Genomic DNA, 19,395 nt, shown 5'->3' with positions numbered 1-19,395 from the left:
GGGTTTTGGGTTGGTTTGTTGTTTTTTTTCCTTTTTTAGGTTAAGGTTCTGTTATCTCTTAAAGTTCAAGGATAAGGGGCCATATCCCCCTCACTGAAAGTTACTCCCTTAGCATTCTCTTACAAATTCATCATAAAACCACCAAACATTTTTATTTCTTGCTTTTGGTTAGGAAATGTTAAATGTTAATATTCAAGCAGCTGAGTGGAAATACATTAGCAGAGCTTTCCTGCAGTCCACATGATGACTGAGCTCAGATATTTACTCATATGAACTCTTCCACTCAGTGAGGTTGTCAATAAGAGTTAATTAGATATAAAAGTTCTATTAGACAGTGTGAAAACAATTTTCAGACATTATATATATATATTTTTTTTTCTGGTTTTTGAATTAGGAAAAAAGTGTTTTAGAGGTAATAGCATTTACTTTATTCAGTGGTTTTAAGAAATGATGAGCATGGCTCAGGTTTTATAAAGAGTCCTGAATACTGGCTAGAGTCTTACAATTTTAATATTTTTCTGGGCAAGCTACTTTCAGTGACAGGTATTGCATCATCATTCCATCTTGCAAAAAAATGGGCTCTATATTTTATAAATATACAAATTCACAAATGATATTGTTTTTATATTATTTATTGGCTGCCAATGCATAAAATACAGGACCAGCTCCTGTTGTTATTGTCTGGCTCCCACTAGCATGGGATAAATAACAAATACATAAATAACAATAAATAACAAATAAATAACAAATTTCAGGGTAAGTTAAGACACCCCATTTTCCAGAGGTTGTTTTCTAATATCAAACTTTTATCTTCCTTAAGAATTTGGGTATTCCAGCAGGTGAGGGGAGGAGAGTAGGAAGAGTGTCTCACACTTAGCATGATGACTCCATCAACTTTCATTGGGCTATCTTCAACATTCAGGTCCAAAGTGAAATTCTGATTTATTAGTGCAGCAGTCTATCTATGGCTCCCCTTGGAAGCAGGAACGTCCTTCAATGGTTCTTGTGTGTTTATTTGCAAGAACAGAGAGCTGGGGCTCAGAGATGGAAAGCCAGACAAAATTGCAGAATCCAAAGGGGAGATAAAAACCACCGACTGCAGAGACAGGACTTTAAATCCATGTGAGCAGTCAATAACAAAAACCACAAACCACAGACTTGGGAATTCGACAATTCTCCTCAAGCTCAATTCACTCTCAAGGCTGAATTATTCAGTACATGTCTTTTTTTTCTCCCAGCAGAGTTTGCAAAAGCTGTCAAGGAAGAGATTGTCAAATTAGAAGGCAAATCAGAAGAGATGTGTTTTCCTCCCTCTTTCCCAAGTTTTAAGGAAGCTTTCTTAAGATAGATTAAAATTGCATGTGACAAGCTACAGCACCCAGAGTAGTCTCTATTAACAATGTGAATGGTATAAAGATCAAGGAAAAAATGGTAATCTGTTGTAAAGAGGTCATGAAAGCAGTCCATCATATTGAAGAGCTTGTGCTCATGTTAAGCTGTTTACAGTTTTCTGGGCAGTATCTCTTACTTTGAGCTTGCAGCTTTTCCTTAGGCAGTGAAGTTTTGTCCAATGCCCAAAAGAATGACAGAACAAGGGAAAAAAAATGAAACAAAAAAACTCCCTGATGAGCTGCAGTCTTGTTTTTGCTCATAACCTTCATTCAGACAACTCATCCATTATCCACACCCCTTCAGCTCACTCTGCACGACGTAGCTGAGTCCCAGTTGTACCAGGACATTGGCTGTCAGATGTACACTCCGAATCCTCTGCTACAGCACAGCTTCTAGTGACACTTGATGGCATCTCAGTGCTTTGACACACTTTTCCTCTGCTCAGGAGGGACACTCTGCTCTTCCTTCAGGACCTGCTGTCAGGAAGCTCCCTACCATCACTCAGAAAAGCCCAAAATGACATTTTACTCATTCTGACATGGGAACAGCTCACAGGCCTCCTGCAGAGGAAACTACAAAGATCAGTACTATCCTAGTACTTAACACTGTTTTATGCATTAAAAATCTGAACAGATGCCAATAAACGACATGTGAGTACAAATAAAAAGCCCCAAGATTTTATAAAAACCGTGATGAGGATACACTACTATCCCTTCCTTCGTCAGAGTATGTAATTCTGATCTCAAAATCTTCAAATGACTCCATTGTACTCAAGGACAGCTATTTTTTCATGTCAACATCATCAAAGTGATGATACCACCTTCCCTTTAGTTCACACTAACCTATTTCCATATGACCTCTAGAAGTCAGCGATGAGGGGAAGCCCAAATGGGGACATCCCTATTTTCTAACTAGCCTCCCTTTAAAAGCATCCCTAAAACCTTCTGTGAAGAATAACTAACTCATCTCAGGAATGACACTGCTCAGAAAAGCATCACTTAAAACAACTCAGTTGTAGTTACCCAGATTTCCATTTCTTGTATCTTTACCTAAGCATTTTCTACTTTTCAGCAGCAGCAGAAGATACATCCATTAAGAACAGAAGGGTAACTGTGTATGAGAGGGAGAGTGAGGCAGAAAGCCTGGCACAGCCAGTGACAGAAAGGTTTTTGATAGATGTATCAATCCTTGAACCTACCATGGCATTTCCCTTCTCCAGCTTGGACTACAGGTGAGGCCTTTGGTGAAACAGCCTCCTTTAACCACAGCAATGTTCTCCTTGTTTTCAATCATTTTGTCCTCCTATTTCACTACAGATTCACAAACTTTGATTTCTTGGGGTGGAAAAAAAAATAAATTGTGTTTGTTGTGCTCTGTTAGTGACTTAGTTGCTCTGTGTGTTTTCTTGATTTCCTGAAGTACCCCTGGCCTCCCTTCCTCCCTTTTTTTTTAAAGAAAAAGGTATTCCCATGATGAGCTATGCCCAAATGGGCAAATATATATCAAACAATTATAAATACTCAACACAAATGCTTGATAAGTTCTGCTTGCAGCATAGCCATAACAAATATTCTGATGCAAGCTGCCTTACTTGCTGCCAAAGATGCATTTGTTTCATGAATGCCTCAGCTTTGAAGGTGACTTCATTGCCAGCAATCTTTGTGTTGCCGCCAGAACACTGGGGAAAAGCTTCATTTCAAGAAAAGAAAGACGAACGTGTCAATTGATGATGACAGAACTGCTGTAGGTCAAACAGTTAAACTTATTCTGGCTATGTGTGTAGCAGGCTTGGGGAAATCTTTTTCTAACTTCTGAGTATTGTGTGAGGGCAGCTCTGAGCTAAACAGAAAAGAAATAGACTTACTGTGGTCAGTACAGGTTGTAGCTCTCGGGATAAGGTTAGTAAGAGCATCCCACTGCATCATTCAATGACCTTCTAGGACCAAAGTTAATTAGTGCAGCACTCATTAGGGATCTCAAACGTAACCTGGTCCCCTCGGCTGGGGAAATCTGCAGCTGACATAGGAGTGAACCAGGAGTGCCTGCAAGAACACAAACACACACTCAATGATGAGAAAATGGCAGATATAACCCTGTTCTCACAGGCAAGATCAGGAAGGAAATGTTGCACTTGCTTTGAGACACAGCTGATTACATTCACTGCTCTTGTCTCCAGAGACACGGGCATTTGCTCACATGGTGCACTTAGAGCTCAGAGCTTTGGACAATAGACGCTTTTATTTACAATCAGTGATGTCCAAATAGTTTCTCTCCTCCACCAGACTGAAAAATTTCCATCTCCCAGCACCTCTATTATCTCAGCACCTTCAAATTGCTGCTATTTAAAAAAATGAAGCAAGATTTTAGTTAGCAGAAGGATAAAGAAATTGTGGCTTCACCACCAGGCTGTCCAGAGCTCAGTCTGCAGCAAGCCCAGAACCCAAGCTAGCAATGAGCTTGTGGTCCCACAGGATAAAAACCACACTCTGGTAAATGCATTAATATCACTTTGTAGTTGATATATTTGTGTGTCCTGGACAGAGGTCAAGCTACAGAACAGCACAACCCTCTTGGTCAATGCCAAACTACCAAATTACAGCCAAATAATATGTAAAGTAATATAAAAATTATAGTCAAATTGTATACAGTAATTCAAAATGTGGTCACACGTGACCACTGGCCTTTGTGCTTTTCAGATCTCTGTCAGTGATCTTCGATAGCTCTTCTGTCCTCCCTCCTCTTGGACATATCACCAGCATTGGCCTGGACTTGATTTTGTGTTACAAATGAGAAAGTTTATATATGAGCCTCTAGAGAGTTTATATACATATGAATAATTTAATAACCCTCTTGAACCTGTCTTTTCCCTAAAAGACATTCTCTAGCTCTACCAAGTCCTTTAAAATTTGCCCCTTTTTCACTGCAGCAGGTTAAGCAGCAGGAGTGCTGAAGCCCGATCCTTGTGTTTCAAAGAGCTGTGACTGACAGTACCTCTTACCAATTGTCTTTCTCCCTGCATGCTTGGAGAAACAAACAAATGGCACTGTTTTTTCCAGCACCAAGACGAATATTTGTGTGGCATTTATTGAGACAAGTAGAGAGTTTCTTACAATTATGATGGGAAAACATACACTGATGTCATCAAAATCTCTGGCCCTCAAAAATATGATTACAATGGTAACAACTGCAACAGCTACACATTATTTTATTGTCTATTATTAATTCTTAACAACAACAAGCCAGCCTGAGCGAGCTGCCTGATTACTGGTGGAATTATGCCTGGCTTATACAATTGTGTTTTGCAAATATCATTTTTCTAATAAAAAGGGGGGGTGGAAGGGGGAATGCCTTTCAGACAAAAGCTATGTTGCCAAAGCAGTAGGAGGCAAGTTGTATTGGTAAATAACTTTTCTTATTAATACCCTCTCCTTTCCCAAAATGCATCTCATTTCGATGATACACTTTTTTTTCTTTAAGAAGGAAAAAAGCTTCTACTAGAAGACGATGCTATTTCTAGAACCGTTATCAGCAGTCTTTAAACAGGAGGCTGAACATCCACACCAGTCTGAACTTTCTGAGCTCACCGCGGCCTTTGATATTTGCCTAAACTATTATAAAAGGGAAAGAGAGGGGAAAAAAAAAGGAAGTTAAATGGAGCAGCCAGTTCTCAGCTTCTCCCCTCATGACACCCACCAGCCTCCCAGCCTACAAACCCAGAAAGCGAAGCAGCACCTTACGAATCTCCTACTTGTCAGGATAAACATGCCTAATGGCAGACATCTCCTCAGCCCCCACCTCCTCCGGGAGGGCTCTCCTGCCCTCCCCTCCAGCTATGCCTGGGTCCCAAGCGCCTGAGCTTTCCCAGCCATGCTTCCAACTCTTTTTCAACCCGTCAACATCAATCTGCTGAATGGAGACCGCCGTTCCGCCCGGGCTACACCCCTGACATCTTCCCCTCCCGCCTGCGAGGGCAAGCGTTCCGGATAGCGAGGGGTTCGGATAGCGAGGGGTTCGGATAGCGAGGGGTTCGGATAGCGAGGGGTTCGGATACCGAAAGGTTCGGATAGCGAGGGGTTCGGACAGCGAGAGGTTCGGATACCGAGGTGTACCGCAGCCCAGCGCCCGAGCCACCGCTCCCGAGCAGGAGCCGAAGCCGCAAGGGCGCCCGGCCCGGGACGAGCCGGCTGAGGGCCGGGCCTGCCCGCCGTGTGGAGGCGGGGGCCGGGGCGCTGCCCGTCAGGACCCGCTCCCCGCTCCGCTCTCCGCCAGCCGCCGCTCCGCCTCTGAAGTTTGGGAGCGTGTGCGCCCGAGCCGCGGGGCCGTCCTGCCCCCGGGGCGGAGAGGGGCGCGGCGGCCCCCGCCCGCTCCCCCTCAGGCAGCGCTGCGCCAGCGCGCCTGGGCGGCCGCGGCTCGGAGCTCCCCGCCCTCGCGTTCAACTGGTGGGACCCCCGTGCGGCCCCGGCCGCGGCAGCGGGAGAGCGGCCCTGCCCGGCCCTGCCCGGCCCGGCCCGGCCCGGCGGGGCGGGCGCCGCCGCTGAGGAGGATGCGGGCGGCGGCGCGGCGGCCGCAGGCGGGCGGCGGGCAGCGGCGCGGCGCCTGACCGCGGGGCTCCGCTCCGCTCCCGAGGATGCTGCGGGGCGATGCCCGGCGACAGGGAGGACGAGATCTGCCAGAAAGCGCTGCAGCTGCTGGCCGAGCTGTGCTCCGTCGGGGCGGTGGAGAACGAGAACTGCCGGGATTTCATCTACTACCTGCGGGACAGAGCCCGGCCCCGCCTCAGCGACTCAGGTACGGCCGCCGCCCTCGGGAGCGCGGGCAGCGGCGGCCTCCCTCCGGCCCCGGCCGCGGGAGGAGGGCGAGCTGCCCCGAGCATCCCCGGGCTGCCGGGAGCCGCGGGGAGAGGCCTGCCGGCAGCGGGCGGCCGCGCAGGGAAGGAGCTGGCGGGGGATGCTCGGGTGCCGTGGGGCTGGGGAGGAGGCTTTGCCTGGCGCGGCCCGGGGGAGCACGGCGCTCCGGGCTCGGTGCCGCCGGGCTCGGTTGTGGCCGGCCGAGATGCGGAGCCCGAGCCCGCGGCGGGTGCGGCAGCGCGGGGGGCGGGCGCGGAACTTCGCGCGGAGCTGCTCGGAGCCGCCCTGGCCGGAGCCGCCCTGGCCGTGCTGCAGTGCCGGGCAGCCGGGGCTGCCCCGCTGCCCCCCCGGCACCCGCGGAGCTCGGGGTGAAGCGCCCGGGAGCTTCGTAGCTCGGTTTAAGCGGAACGCGGTGTAACCCAGCTCCCCTGTTTCCCTATGTCGCGAGATAAAAAAACCCGTTCCTCGCAGTTCTGTCGCAGATATTGGGTTGTCGGTCTGACAGGATGCACACCGGGGTGGTTTCTGTGGGTTTGTCAGATTTATCGTGGCATAACGCTCTTACTTAAAAACTTTAACTTAAGGCAGCTTTCTCATAAGGAAGCTGAGCTCCAGCTGCACAGAAATGTGAAAAAAATTGAGGATCTGTCTCTGGACGCAAGGGAAAGGCAAATTGCAGTTTAGAGTCGGAGCTTATTGTATTTATTTTTGCATCATCGAGTTGAGTTTGCTCAGTGTGAGGAGAAATTTAGTGAGTTAAGGCAGAAGTTGATAGACATTTGCAGTGCTGGGAAGCCTTGCTGTTAGATCAGCCAGTCATCGCAGCACAGTGTTCACTGCTTCATTATTCTCTGAAATAAATCAGTCCCTTCAGCACAGGGCAGCCTAACGACACTCTGTTCTTAAATACTTTCCTGTAATTCGGTAGCCTGAAGTAACACTCAGAGTGCAACTTCCTGACAAATCCTCGGATATGCAGAAGGCCTGGAGAAAACAAGTACAACTAAGTGAAAAAAAAAAAAAATGTGGAGGAAAAAGATGTGCTGTCACAATAAATGAATAAGGAATTTTCCATCATTCAGTTTGCTTGTATCCATAGCTATTTGCAGCCGCTCTGGCTTTTCACTACTTAAAATATTCAAATTGGAGTGATTCATGCAATGTTTGATAGGGATTCTTTAAAAGTAGGCAAATTTAATTGTTTGGTTCATATAGGCAGATTTAATTACTTTGTTCATATAAGCAGTAATTTTTAAGACAGACACCTGTGATTTTCTGTAATTTTCATTTACTAAAGGATCAGGCACGTATTTTTATATCAGGTCATGATTCCAAAGCCGTCTGCTTAAGTCAGTGCTCACTTTGGATACGAAACTACTTGAGATGCATATGGAGACTTTAACCTCCGCCACTTGGATAACAGCTTTTCGGATTTCTTTCAGAAGCTACCTGCTTCTTTTTTTTTTTTTTTTTTTTTTTTCATCAGCCTCGGGCAAAAAGAGTACCTGGCATCTGTTTGGGAGTGATTTTAAAACACGGTGTGCTCAGTAAAAATTTATCACCTCTACCTAAAGACGAAGGGAAAAAAAAAAAAAAGATAAAAAAAAAAAGTGTGTTTATTTCTACCTGTTTTGCTTGAACTGTTATTATACAACAGCCTGCTGGTGTTGTTGTGAACCTGCTCGATTACACAGAGCATCAATCCCTAACCTTCAGCAGCCAACGTGCAACAGCAGTGAGCAATTCTGCTGCAGGCAGCATCTTCCCATTGGCCTCAATCTGGACCTTTTCATTTTTTTGCAGCTGCAGCCGCTCTCAGAGGGTCTTAGCAGGCAACGTGTTACCCATAAACCCTGACTTGGGAAATACTTCTGCCAGGCAGGAATTTGTTCATTTACCTAATCTCCTGTTTCTGTGGTTAGAATGTGTTTATTGTCCCGGTTTGGCTGTGCAGGTGGTTTGTTTAGCTGGTGCTTAGCTGTGGGCTGTAAGGAGACAGCGCACATGACTTCCAATGTCAAAATCTTCCAAAATGAAGCAACGCACAGTGAAAGGGCAGGAAATACGCTGAGCAAACCCAGCTTGCTTTTATGTAGTGAGTTTCATTGACTTAACAAGGGCAGAACGGCATTAAAAAGCCCTGACAGCTGATCCATTCCCTTTGCAGCCGCTAGAGGCTCAAACAGGGATGTGAGGAAAAGTGGTGCTGAAGGACAGCGTCTCCTTATTTCAGAACTGGGCAAAAGATGAGGCTGCCTGTCCTTGTTGCAGCTTCGTGCCCCGCTGGGTGGGAGGCTTTAGTCACACCGGGTAACTCTTAGGCCACCCAAAGCAGCAGCCTGAAAAGATCTGCAGCATCAGAGTGGAGAAAAGCACACGGTTAAGTGTCTGAAGAGGTGCACGACTGGGTATGGTATGGGGGTTAATGCATGGGGACACGCTTTGAAAAGTGTTGCTGAAATAAAGTCACCACTCACCTAAACCCAGGGACATGGTGGGTACAGACAGTTCTGCAACACCTTTGGCCGAAGCCAGCCGTGGATTTTGGCTCTGTGCCCTGCCAGGACCTGTTAGAAAAACGCACCCCTAACTGAGGGAATGAGGGAGCCGAGGGGCTGCTGAGCCTGGTACCAGCGCTGGTGTCCAGGCTCGGGCTCCTGGTGCCCCTCAGTCCCATCACAGAGCAGCCAGGTCCCGGGAGATGCTCTCCTCTCTTGCTGACATCTGATGCACTCTGTGCCTCCCTGGGTGGCTCGGCCAGGAGGGGACTGGATGCTCCTGGTGCGCGCCACATCTTTCTTTTTTGGTTTTTCAGTAGATTTCAGCAGTATTCCCCTGTTGTGGGGAGTGCTGTGCGTGCTTCGAGCTCCAGTTTAGGGGCTACTGAAATGTGGGTTTAACACTCTGGTCCACTGGATTTCAAGGGTGACACGAGTGAGTCAGATTTTAAAGCTTTCCAGAAAACTAAAGATGCAAATTAGGCATTTAGTGAAAAATCTTCAATTAGTTCAGTAAGACTTATATGTCAGAGCAACCTTGAAAATCCCAAAAGGCATCCTTAAGCATTTAGATACCTTAATAAGCTGACTCGTTTTCTGTTCCATTGTAAAATGTCAATAATATTTCTGTATCACAGAAGGGCTTTATGAGGGTAAATTGCAAAGTCTGAAAACATTAAGTGTGTAATACATTCATAAAGGAGAGTCAGATGGACCTCTCAGAGATACTCAAGTAAAAACAATGTTTGTCGTATGGGCATTTGAAAACAATCACTCAAGATCGTGGAATATCACCCCATGACACATGATAAAGCAAATATTGTAAAGGAGGAGTGAGCAGAAGAATTCCTTCAACGTGTAAAAAAAATGAAAAATCCAGTAAAACCAAAAGAGCAACAACAAAACCATGAAAGCAGAAAATCTTGATAGAGGGACTGACCATTAAAAGAAGAATTAAGACAAAAAAGCTGCTGATGAAGATGAGGGTTCTAACAAAAGTCCAGACCACTAATCGTAGTGAATTTTCATTAATTTTGTAGTGGAAAAATGAATATAAATACAAAGTAAAGTTTTCTGTTGCTTTGGATTGCATGTCTTGGCGATGAGCCATCAAGGTCTTACAATATTCTTAATTATGTTCTTTCAAATTGACTAATAGATGCTAAAGCAGAACACATGATGAATATTGTGGGCATAGTGATGGCCATTAGGCAGAAAGTGTTTTACACTTTACATGAGACCAATATTTCACAGTGACAGAAAGCCAGATTTTAGTACTTGATGGTGGTAAAGATAGTTGATAGTCAAGAAATAAAAACACATGGGAGTGGAAATGGGATGGATATTGAAGACAAAGTGTCGGAGAAACTGCAGTTACGGTCTTGCAGTAGAATTTAAGCATTTTTTGAATCAGTACTTTACTTTTTAATGTCTCCTTTCAACTTCAGGACAGAGAAAAAAAAAGCACAAAGAAACAAAAAGCCAAAGAGGCACAAAGGTGGACTCCCAGACCTTTTTGGAATGTGAGAGCCAAGGTTTTCTGTGGAGAGTGTTTTTCCAGTAGACTGCTCATTCCCTACAAAGCAATTAAATCGTACCCCAGAAGGTTTCCCTTCAATTCAGAACCGAGTTGAAAAGCAAAACCTGTCTTCAGAAAGTAGTTTGATTCCTTAAAAAGGTATTTTTAAATCTTCATACCTTAAATTACTTCCTGATTTATTCCCACCTCACCCCCCAAGTCTTCCAGGAGCATGTCAAGCTGCAGGGTTGCATCAAGACGCTAAGATTTGTCTAGATAAATGCAAAAAGCGTTTACAAGTTTTAAAGACATGAAGAACATTTGAGTGGGTGAAATAACTTCCAGTGTGTTTTTTCCTTTTATTTTCCTCACTGTCAGCCATTGCTTTCCATAGTTTTTAATTTCCTTTTCCTGATTGTATTCAATGTGTCCCACTAGTGCAAGACTTTGTAGGGTAGAGGACAAGTGAATGATATTTCCTCTCATGAGGTCAAATGAATGAACACATGTGAAGCCCAAGTTCCTTTGGGTTTTGAGAACCAAAGTGCTCTTTCCAGAGCTGAGAAAAATACAGCACTGTTATGTATTTTTGACTAAAAATAGGTATTCATTTTCTCTTTCAAAAGTCAGGTACAGGTCTCAAGAAGGTAAGAACAATTACTTCCTGTTGCTTGCATTCTAAAACGTTCTGCTAGTTTAATTCTCTCTAAAGAAGGAAGCTCTCAGAGACTTTCTTGACATACTGGAAGAGTTTAAAATAAGTTTTTTTTCCTTCAAATCTGTTTTAGAGAGCTAAATTCTGAAATAAATTATAGGAAAGAGAAAATCATGTTCAAAGTAAATGGGCTACCTGTGCACTTAATAATGTCTTGAAACTATAATTAAGGTAAATTAATTTAAAGAAAAGTAAAGATTTTAACTTATTGCAACCGCATGTAACATTTTCCTGGAATGCATTTTTGTTCTTTTTGTGGGTAACCTAAAGACTTAGAGGTGTTTATGTTATGATTTCCTCTTCAGAACCAGAGAAAAGAACGACTGTAAAGATTTTCCTCATGATAAAACCGAGCTTTGATCAGGCTGGAGCACACTCACGTTAAATACTCTTCAGATATGAAAGAGCCCTGCTCTGCTGAGATCACTTTATATTTTCCAGCCCTGCAAAGCACCTGCAGTAGCAGCACTTTAACCTGAGAGGCCAAACATGAGGAGGTTTTCTGTAGTCCCTGTGAGCAAACCTCCCTCCACTGCTGTCCTGTGGCTGCTCCTGGACACTGTGGGGAGCAGAAATGCTTCAGTCTACGAGAAAAAGGCAAAAAGAAGGCGGCTTCCAGCCCTCCTTGGCCTCCACATCCAGATTCAGTGCAGGTGTGGAAAGCAGGAGCTTTCTGGGGCTTCCATTTCCATTTTGGTTTTAGTCCTCCCTTGTGTGGGGACTTTACCAAATGTTTGTTGTTTACGGTCTGCCCTTACACCCCAAAACTTTACCAATGTGTGACACTGTGCTAAATCGACTGATGCCAGCTACACCTCTCTGTATTTAACAGAAAAAAATGTGTTTACTGCTAGAGGGCACATATATAAAAATAATACTGATTTCCTGAAGCCATTGCAAGCCCATTTTGTGGAGTAATGCTGCAAGTTAGAATAACATGCTAACTGAATCAGAAATCAGTTATCTCTACACAGTTTATGCAAGTCTCTTCCAAGTGTGCAGTGAACGTTAAGGAAAACGGGTTATTTGCGAGTAACAAAAATATCTATCACTGAAATCAGCCTGGAGAGTAATGACCTTCGAAAATCAGGATGCCTGGACAGCATCCAGTCTGTCTTACACCTGAATTCCCATCCTAAGTGCCGGTTTTGCTGATGAAGAGCAGGAGGTTAATCCAGCCCTTGGACATACAAACTGGTTTTGCCGCTAAATCTTGATTTGTCATAGCTCCTATTTCAATGGGATTTGTCCATTCCTCATAGATGGGGCTGGAGAGGAAGGAATTTTCTAATTATGCTTCCCTTTCGAGTTCCCCTTAATGTTTGGGCAGGCCACAGTTTACATTTGTCACAAAAAGCTCTGGTTGCTTAAGCAGAGGTGTTACTGGAACAGATTTATGGGTTATTAATCCCTAAAAACCCCATGAACTTGTGTTACAACAATGACACTTTTAGAATTTTATGATGGTAGAACACTGAATTGTTAGGTATTTGTGTGATCCATGCATTTAGTGACCCAACTACTAATGATCAGCCATGCATTCCCCCAGATAGCTTTCTGGAAAATTCCTTTCCAAACTAATTTGTGTGAGTTTAATTACACTGACAATTCAGAGACCTAGAAATGTAAGTCCAAAATTATTGCTGTCATAACAGCAGATCTGCTTCAACTCGGTCTCGAGGCTGTGCAGCTCTGTACCAACTTTGATGTGCAATATGTAGAGGCTGAGCACAAACTGCAATTTATGTATTTTTCTTTCAAACCACATTTCTAGGGTTTAGCTCTTCCCTCGCTGAAAATAATGATCATTGTTGATGTAGTGCAAATCTGTACTTAAGAACATTGCACTGTACATCTTTTGCTATATTTTGTCATTCATTTAAGCTCTTCTGTGGCTTTATTTAAACCAAAGAGATAAAGAGAGATTATTTTGACCTAAAGCTTTATGTCCCTTTCATATCGCTAACAAAATTTTAGCCCAAAGGATAAGAATTTATAATAATTAATTACAGATGCTGTCAGTTGCAACTGCAGCTCCTAAAGTTCATTATCTTACAAGATCAATCTTTTTTGCATGCTTTGTGGTACTGCTAAATAGAGAGTACTTGATCCATTTATTTGGGGAGTACAAAAAGAAGGTGCTATGTACAACAGGTGGCGTTTTGCACATTTCTTGCATTTGCTATTGTGATCACACTGGGTATTGTGTGGCTTAAGCTGCTCAAGACGTTCAGCTGCCTCTCTTTTTTGGGATTTAGGCATTCATTAGCCCAGTGAGATCACTTTGGCTTCCTCTGGCAGGATTTGATCCTGTGTATCTCCCAAGGTTAGCTGGAATTCAGAAATACAGTAAACACAGTTGAAACTGGCCTCTGTGTGTGTGTGTGTTTTAAGCCAATTTACAGTTGATGTGTGTCTACTAAAGATAAATGTCGGAAGAGTCTATAATCTGTCAGAAAAAGCTTTCAGATTATTGCTCTAAATCCACCATGCTAACAACAACAACAAAAAATCAGGCACTAATGAATTTGGAGTAAAAATTTTCAAAGGGCTTTTTTAAAAACCTTCCAAATTTCTTTTTAAAATAAGAAGAATGAGGATTTGAAATAGGATAAAATAAAAATAAGAAATAGGATATTTTCTAGAATAGGAAATAGGATAATTCCTGCCAGGTTACTTTCTCACGTCTTTTTTGTTTTAGATGCACATAAAAAGAAAGCTTTGCTGACTTCCCATGGATATATGGCTCTTTGTACACATGTCCATCAGGGAGTTTGTTTAGAGTATCCTAATTCTGTTTTACAATCTGTGAAACTCCCTAAATACTTCCTTTCCCCCTGTGATGGACCTTTCCTGTGTGTATACAAAACACTAAATATTTATCTTTGAAAATTTCCTCTGGACAGCCAGTCTTCATGGTTGCCATCCAGGTTACTTTGTGCCTGGCTTCTCCATCCCTGTCCCTAATTCTGGGTGTATGTACACCAGGGTTCCACCTGTTTGTCCATTGGGGTCTTCCCACTCCATTTCTCAAGCGGCATCTCATTTTTACTGCCCCATTTTTAATCTCTTTAATTCATCTCTGGTTTAGTTCTCTGGCTTCAGCAATATGGTTCATTTTCTTCTCACATTTAGCTAACTTTCAGAATTTAGTGAGAGTTTCAGTAGCTGTGCAATCAGTCAGTGTATAGAGTTTGAAGCATCTTGCACACTTATCTCAGCTATATAAAATCCCTTTAGAGTTCCCTTTTAAAACTTTCTGCTGCTTTTGTCTTTTGCGAGAGGTTCATGGCAATGGAGCTCATGGTTTCACCAGTACATATTAAGACATTCCAAAATCTAAGACTTTCTCACATCTATCCAATTTTATAAATAATTATGACTTGTAATTCCATACAAATTATCCTACTCTTAGAGAAGGGAATGTACAATGCAAATTAGAAAATGATCAATGAGACCGACAGTCTTACGGTCTTCTGTTGCTATTTGTAGCAGATGTTTTACCCATTTAAAAGTTTATTTTTTTCCCCTAGAGAAGTGAAACAGATAAGATTAATGCCGTGCTATTCCATCTCTTTTTGGGAAGCCCACCCTAAACAGGCTGATCTCAAGTATTCACTGTGCTAAGTTCTCTCTGCACAGCAGAAAGGAGAAGAGAGTTTCTGGAGGCTGGCTGCAGGGAAATGCAGCAGATATTGAGATGTTCTCGCTGAGCTCTGTCCTACTCCCTGTAGTAAGGCTGATCTAAGATGTGTGTAGCGGCAGCATTACCTGCTGTAAAGAGATTTTAGGTCCATTAGCAACTAAATACAAGAGAAAACAGATCTGGTATTGCTGCAAAAATATGTAAAGCTCTAAAGAGAAAATTCTCTTATCAATACAATTCCATTTTTTTAAAGCTATACCAATTTACTAGAGGTAATACAAGACGCAAATCTAAACCAGTTGCTCAGATTTTGCTTAATTATGTGACTGTGCTCTCTCCTGCAATAGCTCATGCCATCAAGAATGATTCCTAATTCTCCAGATGCCACTAAGGCATCCATGATAACAAAAAACTCCAATGGAAACTTTCCTTCCTTTTTAAGTTGAGAAATATTAAAGATGAGTGTAACGAGTTAAAAAATAAAAAAAATAGAGAAATTAGGCTTAGCAGGTAAAGGGGAGGTGCGGAGCTGAGCCGGTTTTGTCCATTTGGTTTGTTTGTTCCAAGTTTTGAGGTGTTCAACAAACCAAGAGTGGAGAAACCTCGAGGCGCAGCGGGCGCGCATAGGGAATGGAGCCGGTGCGAGGGGAAACACGGACTGGCTCACTCCCGGAGCACGGAATGGAGTCGGTAACTCGGAAAACACGGACTGGATTACTCGCGGAGTACAGAATGGAGTCAATTGGCGGGAAAACCCGGATTGGATCTTTCCCGGAGTACAGAATGGAGTCAGTTGGTAACTCAGAAAACACGGACTGGATTTCTCGCGGAGTACAGAATAGAGTCAGTCAGTAAACTTGGAAAACCCGGACTAGAGTTCTCCCGGGGTACAGAATGGGGTTGGTTGTAGGGAAAACCCAGACTGGATTTCTCCCGGGGTACAGAATGGAGTCGGCTGTAGGGAAAACCCGGACTGGATTTCTCCCGGGGTACAGAATGGAGTTGGTTGTAGGGAAAACCCAGACTAGATTTCTCCCGGAGTGCCAAATGGAGTCAGTAACTCAGAAAACCCGGACAGGATTTATCCCGGAGTACCGAATGGAGTCAGTAACTCAGAAAACATGGAGAGGATTTCTCCCGGAGTATGGAATTTGCAGAGCACGGTGCCTGTCACTTGTTCTGCTCAGGAGATGGACCCGAGGAGCAGAACAGGCAGCCAGGCCTCTGAAGGGAGACACAAAACTCATATTCCCGAGGGATCAAAGAGCACCGAGCACACTTGCTGTCACTTGGAAATTAGAGCAAGCCTGGGCTTCTGAGGACCTGCCTGTGGGGACATAGTGGACAGGAGAGGCTGTGGATATACCGTGTTATACCTCTGTTGGAAGAATTTCTATTTCTCTTTTATATTACACTAAAACTTGCCTTTTCTGTCCTGATTTTTGAAGCCTTTTGAGCTTCTGTATGGAGTTTGCTGTAGGAAAAAAAAAAAAATAGATAAAGCAGATCTGTCCAAATTCTTTGTCAGTCCTGGGGTCCCATCACTTGTTCGTTGACTGGTGTTTTTTTTGTGGGTTCAGCAGCTTTCTAAGGCAGCAGAGAAATCATGACTTGATGCTGACATTTGGGCCGTGGCTAATGAGGAAAGAGAAAGCTTGGCCATGGTGGCTTCCGCTAATATGGAAAAGCTGTCACCTTGACTCTTCCCTGTGCAGCAGCCCCACTGTTCCTGCCAGCTTCTCTTAGCTGCAGAAAGTGAAACATTTTTATATCTGCTCTCGTTCTCAAGTTAATGTCTTGTTCCTGCCTACCTTATTCGTTCTGTACCTGTCTCTTATTCTGTTGTCATTGTGTTATAAAGAGAGAATTGACTAGTCAAGATGATTTCTTCCCTGCTGCTGCCAGGAGCCAGTGATGATAAAATAGCTAAAAGCAGTTCCCAAAATAGCAGTGCACAGGTATAAGTTTGCCAGAGCGATTTGATAGCGATTACTCTATCGGTCCTTCTGTAGTGTTACAAGTCAGACCCAGCACTGTGAACAAAAAGTGCTCTTTCTTCCTTTGATGGATTTTTCTTCTTCCTCTTCTCTTTTTCTCCAGAGCTGAAAACCAGAACAGACCTTAATAGCAAAAGGACTGGCAGCATCTTCAGCCACTTCAACTTTTCTTTCCTTCACAGATTAGAGGGAAGCAATTTTTTCACCTTCAGGAACATCCAAAGTTCAGTCTCAGGACTCAGGTCTTGTCCTAAAGGCTCTTTAATTTTGTTAAAATGGAGGGCTTTGGATTTAACATTTTTAGTCATTTACCTCCCTGTTTTCTGTACCCCTCTCTGTGTGGAAGATTTCCAGTGGTAGTTGTTGCCATGGCACTAAGCAGGACGAGGTGTCTACTCCAGTCTCAAAACTGGATGTTTACAGCCGTATTGTGAAAAATTATCCCTTCTGACAACTCGGGGTTGTTTATGCGGAATTAACACACTGCTCCTCTTCTTCCAAAGTGGAGAGAGGCTCTTCAGGTCATTCCCTGTGTGTCAAGACAAATGTGAGCTTCAGCAGTGCTGGAAGAGCCTCAGAATTAGCTCTGTCCTTCCACTCCCTCGTTAGCTGTTCAAATGAACAACCGCTTCACGCCCTGCCGAGCAGCTGATTGGCCTTGGAGGGCAGAAGCATCTGAAGCAGTATTAATGTTTCATTCAAAATCCTGAGAGCCAGGGAGGAAGGGAATTAGGGAATTCAAAACCCCAAATCAGCACTGCCTTTTATTTCACCAGGTCCTGTTCTCTTGAGCAGCATCCCTAATTTTCTTCCACACTGGATTTCCTCTCAGGATGGTCTCTGCTGCCTTTGTGAGATGTTTTTGCCAAGAGAAAATTTAACAGCTCCCTTCTCTTTGTTTTCCTTTCTCCATTGTCTGCTCCTTCTCCCCAGCCCTGTTGACAGTATCTGCTATGACATATGCTGTACAGGAGATGGAGAGACAAAGAAACTGTGCAAGTCCCTTCATCCTCTCCTCTTTTCCTTTCTCAAGTCTTCACTGATGCATCAAGGCTGGTGAAATTCCCTTTTTATTTTCTCACCAAGCAAAGCAGATCAGAAAGCTGAAAAATTAGTGCCTTAAAATACTATCTCAAAGATATGTGAGCAAAGTGGATGTGATAAAGCAATCAGTAAAGGAGTGTAGAGGATTGCATGACAGCAAGAACAGCCAGCTGCATCTGGGAAATATGTAAGTCCTTGGACTTCAGCAGTATAAAACTTCCCAAGCTGTAAAAGAAGAGCAATTCCTTCTTTTTTTTGTGTGGCAGTCCCAGAGGTTTGAAACATGGTTGGCAACTAATAATTGCAACCATAGAGTCATTGACTTTAAAAGAAACATCTCCTCACAGTGGGCATTCACCTAAGATCTTGGATTAATTGTACATAGTATAGCACATTCTGGGGTTGTTAAATTTGCAGATGCTGCTAACAAATAAAAATAGTTTTATTAGGACAGGAATAGAAAAAATGTTAGATACAGAAGTGTTGCATAACCAACCTTGATGAGCAGGGAAGCACCCCTTTTGCAGCATTTCAGAAAGTACTGTTCCCAGTAAATGCCAGCAAATAGATCCTAAATCCCTAGGTCCATCCTGAGATGAATATTAATACTGTTGTTTTTAAAAACCCAAACGTTGCTTATTCTATTACCTGTTAGCCTTTGGGGAAGAAAAAAAAATCAGGGGAAAAAGCCAGCTTTGACAGAGTATTTCCTGACTCAGCAGTTGAATGAAGGTATCAAGGTTGAATCAAGGTAATGGAAGGACTTCACCCCAGCTGAGGAGGACTGTGAACACACAAAACAGCACAGGAGGTGCCTGCCTGTAAATCCTGCTAATCAAATATTACTCAACAGTGTGTCAAGACAAATGTGTTTGGCTCAGGGATGTTTTTTAGAGACAGGAATCGTGTTTTAGCTGGCTGCAATAGATTACTAGTTGAGGACTGTGAAAACTAAGGCTGTTTTTTTAATTGTGCCAGGCACTTGAGATGTGATCTTGTAGGAATCTATCAGTGCTGGTTTTCCCCGCCCTTTCAGCTGTTTTTTCAGTACTGATATGCAGTAAAAATTCCATCTAGTGCCCTGTCTGTAATCAGCAGAGAAAGCAGGGCATGTCTCAAGTGTGATGCCAGTAAAGCATTGAGCAGAAAATGGCCCAAAAAGCAGCCAAAACAGTGGGCCCAAGGATTTAGGTGGAAAGTAGCCTGTGTGAATATGGCTCACTCTATTTCCATAGCAAACACAAAATAACAGCCTAGGCTTTGTTGGGGCCTCTCAGCACTTTACTCTTATAAATAATAAACAGAATATATTTTCTCCTGTGTGGGTTAGCAAATAGAAATGTGCCTCTGTTATCAGCAAGGAAGCCATAATTGAGAGGCAGTGATTTTGTGGAATACACATTCAAAAATGGGACTAAATAAAAGCATGAGGAGGATTTCAAAACTTCCATTTCTGTGCTGGTTTTCATGTTTAGCTGTGGAATTTATTCATTATACTTTTTTGCAAGCTTGGATTTATGTTCTCAGACTCAAATCATGCCACTTACTTCAGCCTGTGTCTGACACAGCAACAGCTCTAACAGGGTAACTTTAGGTAATCTCTTGCATATCCCAGCATTTTGCCATTTACTGCCCCATTTTCAGCATGATTTCAGAGTTTTGAGCGTTTGCTTTCATGGCCTGGCTTGGATTGCAAGTGCACATCTTGGCGTGACACCATTTGAGACTGAAACTGAA

At 43.5% G+C, this 19,395-nt stretch overlaps 1 protein-coding gene across 3 annotated transcripts in view; it reads left to right on the top strand.

Annotated features, from left to right (window-relative positions):
• The first annotated feature begins 5,751 nt into the window (after nt 1–5,751).
• Nucleotides 5,752–19,395, top strand: part of SYT9 (synaptotagmin 9) — a 63,389-nt gene continuing 49,745 nt past the window's right edge. For all 3 annotated transcript variants that reach the window (XM_058830215.1, XM_058830206.1, XM_058830224.1), the window contains exon 1: nt 5,752–6,180. In XM_058830215.1, coding sequence (XP_058686198.1) covers nt 6,033–6,180 — 148 coding nt within the window. In that variant the 5' untranslated portion in view covers nt 5,752–6,032. The remainder of the gene's footprint in view (nt 6,181–19,395) is intronic.

This window comes from Poecile atricapillus, chromosome 1 (genome assembly GCF_030490865.1).
Source record: "Poecile atricapillus isolate bPoeAtr1 chromosome 1, bPoeAtr1.hap1, whole genome shotgun sequence".
NCBI lineage: Eukaryota > Metazoa > Chordata > Aves > Passeriformes > Paridae > Poecile > Poecile atricapillus.
This window is presented reverse-complemented; position numbering and strand designations above follow the sequence as displayed.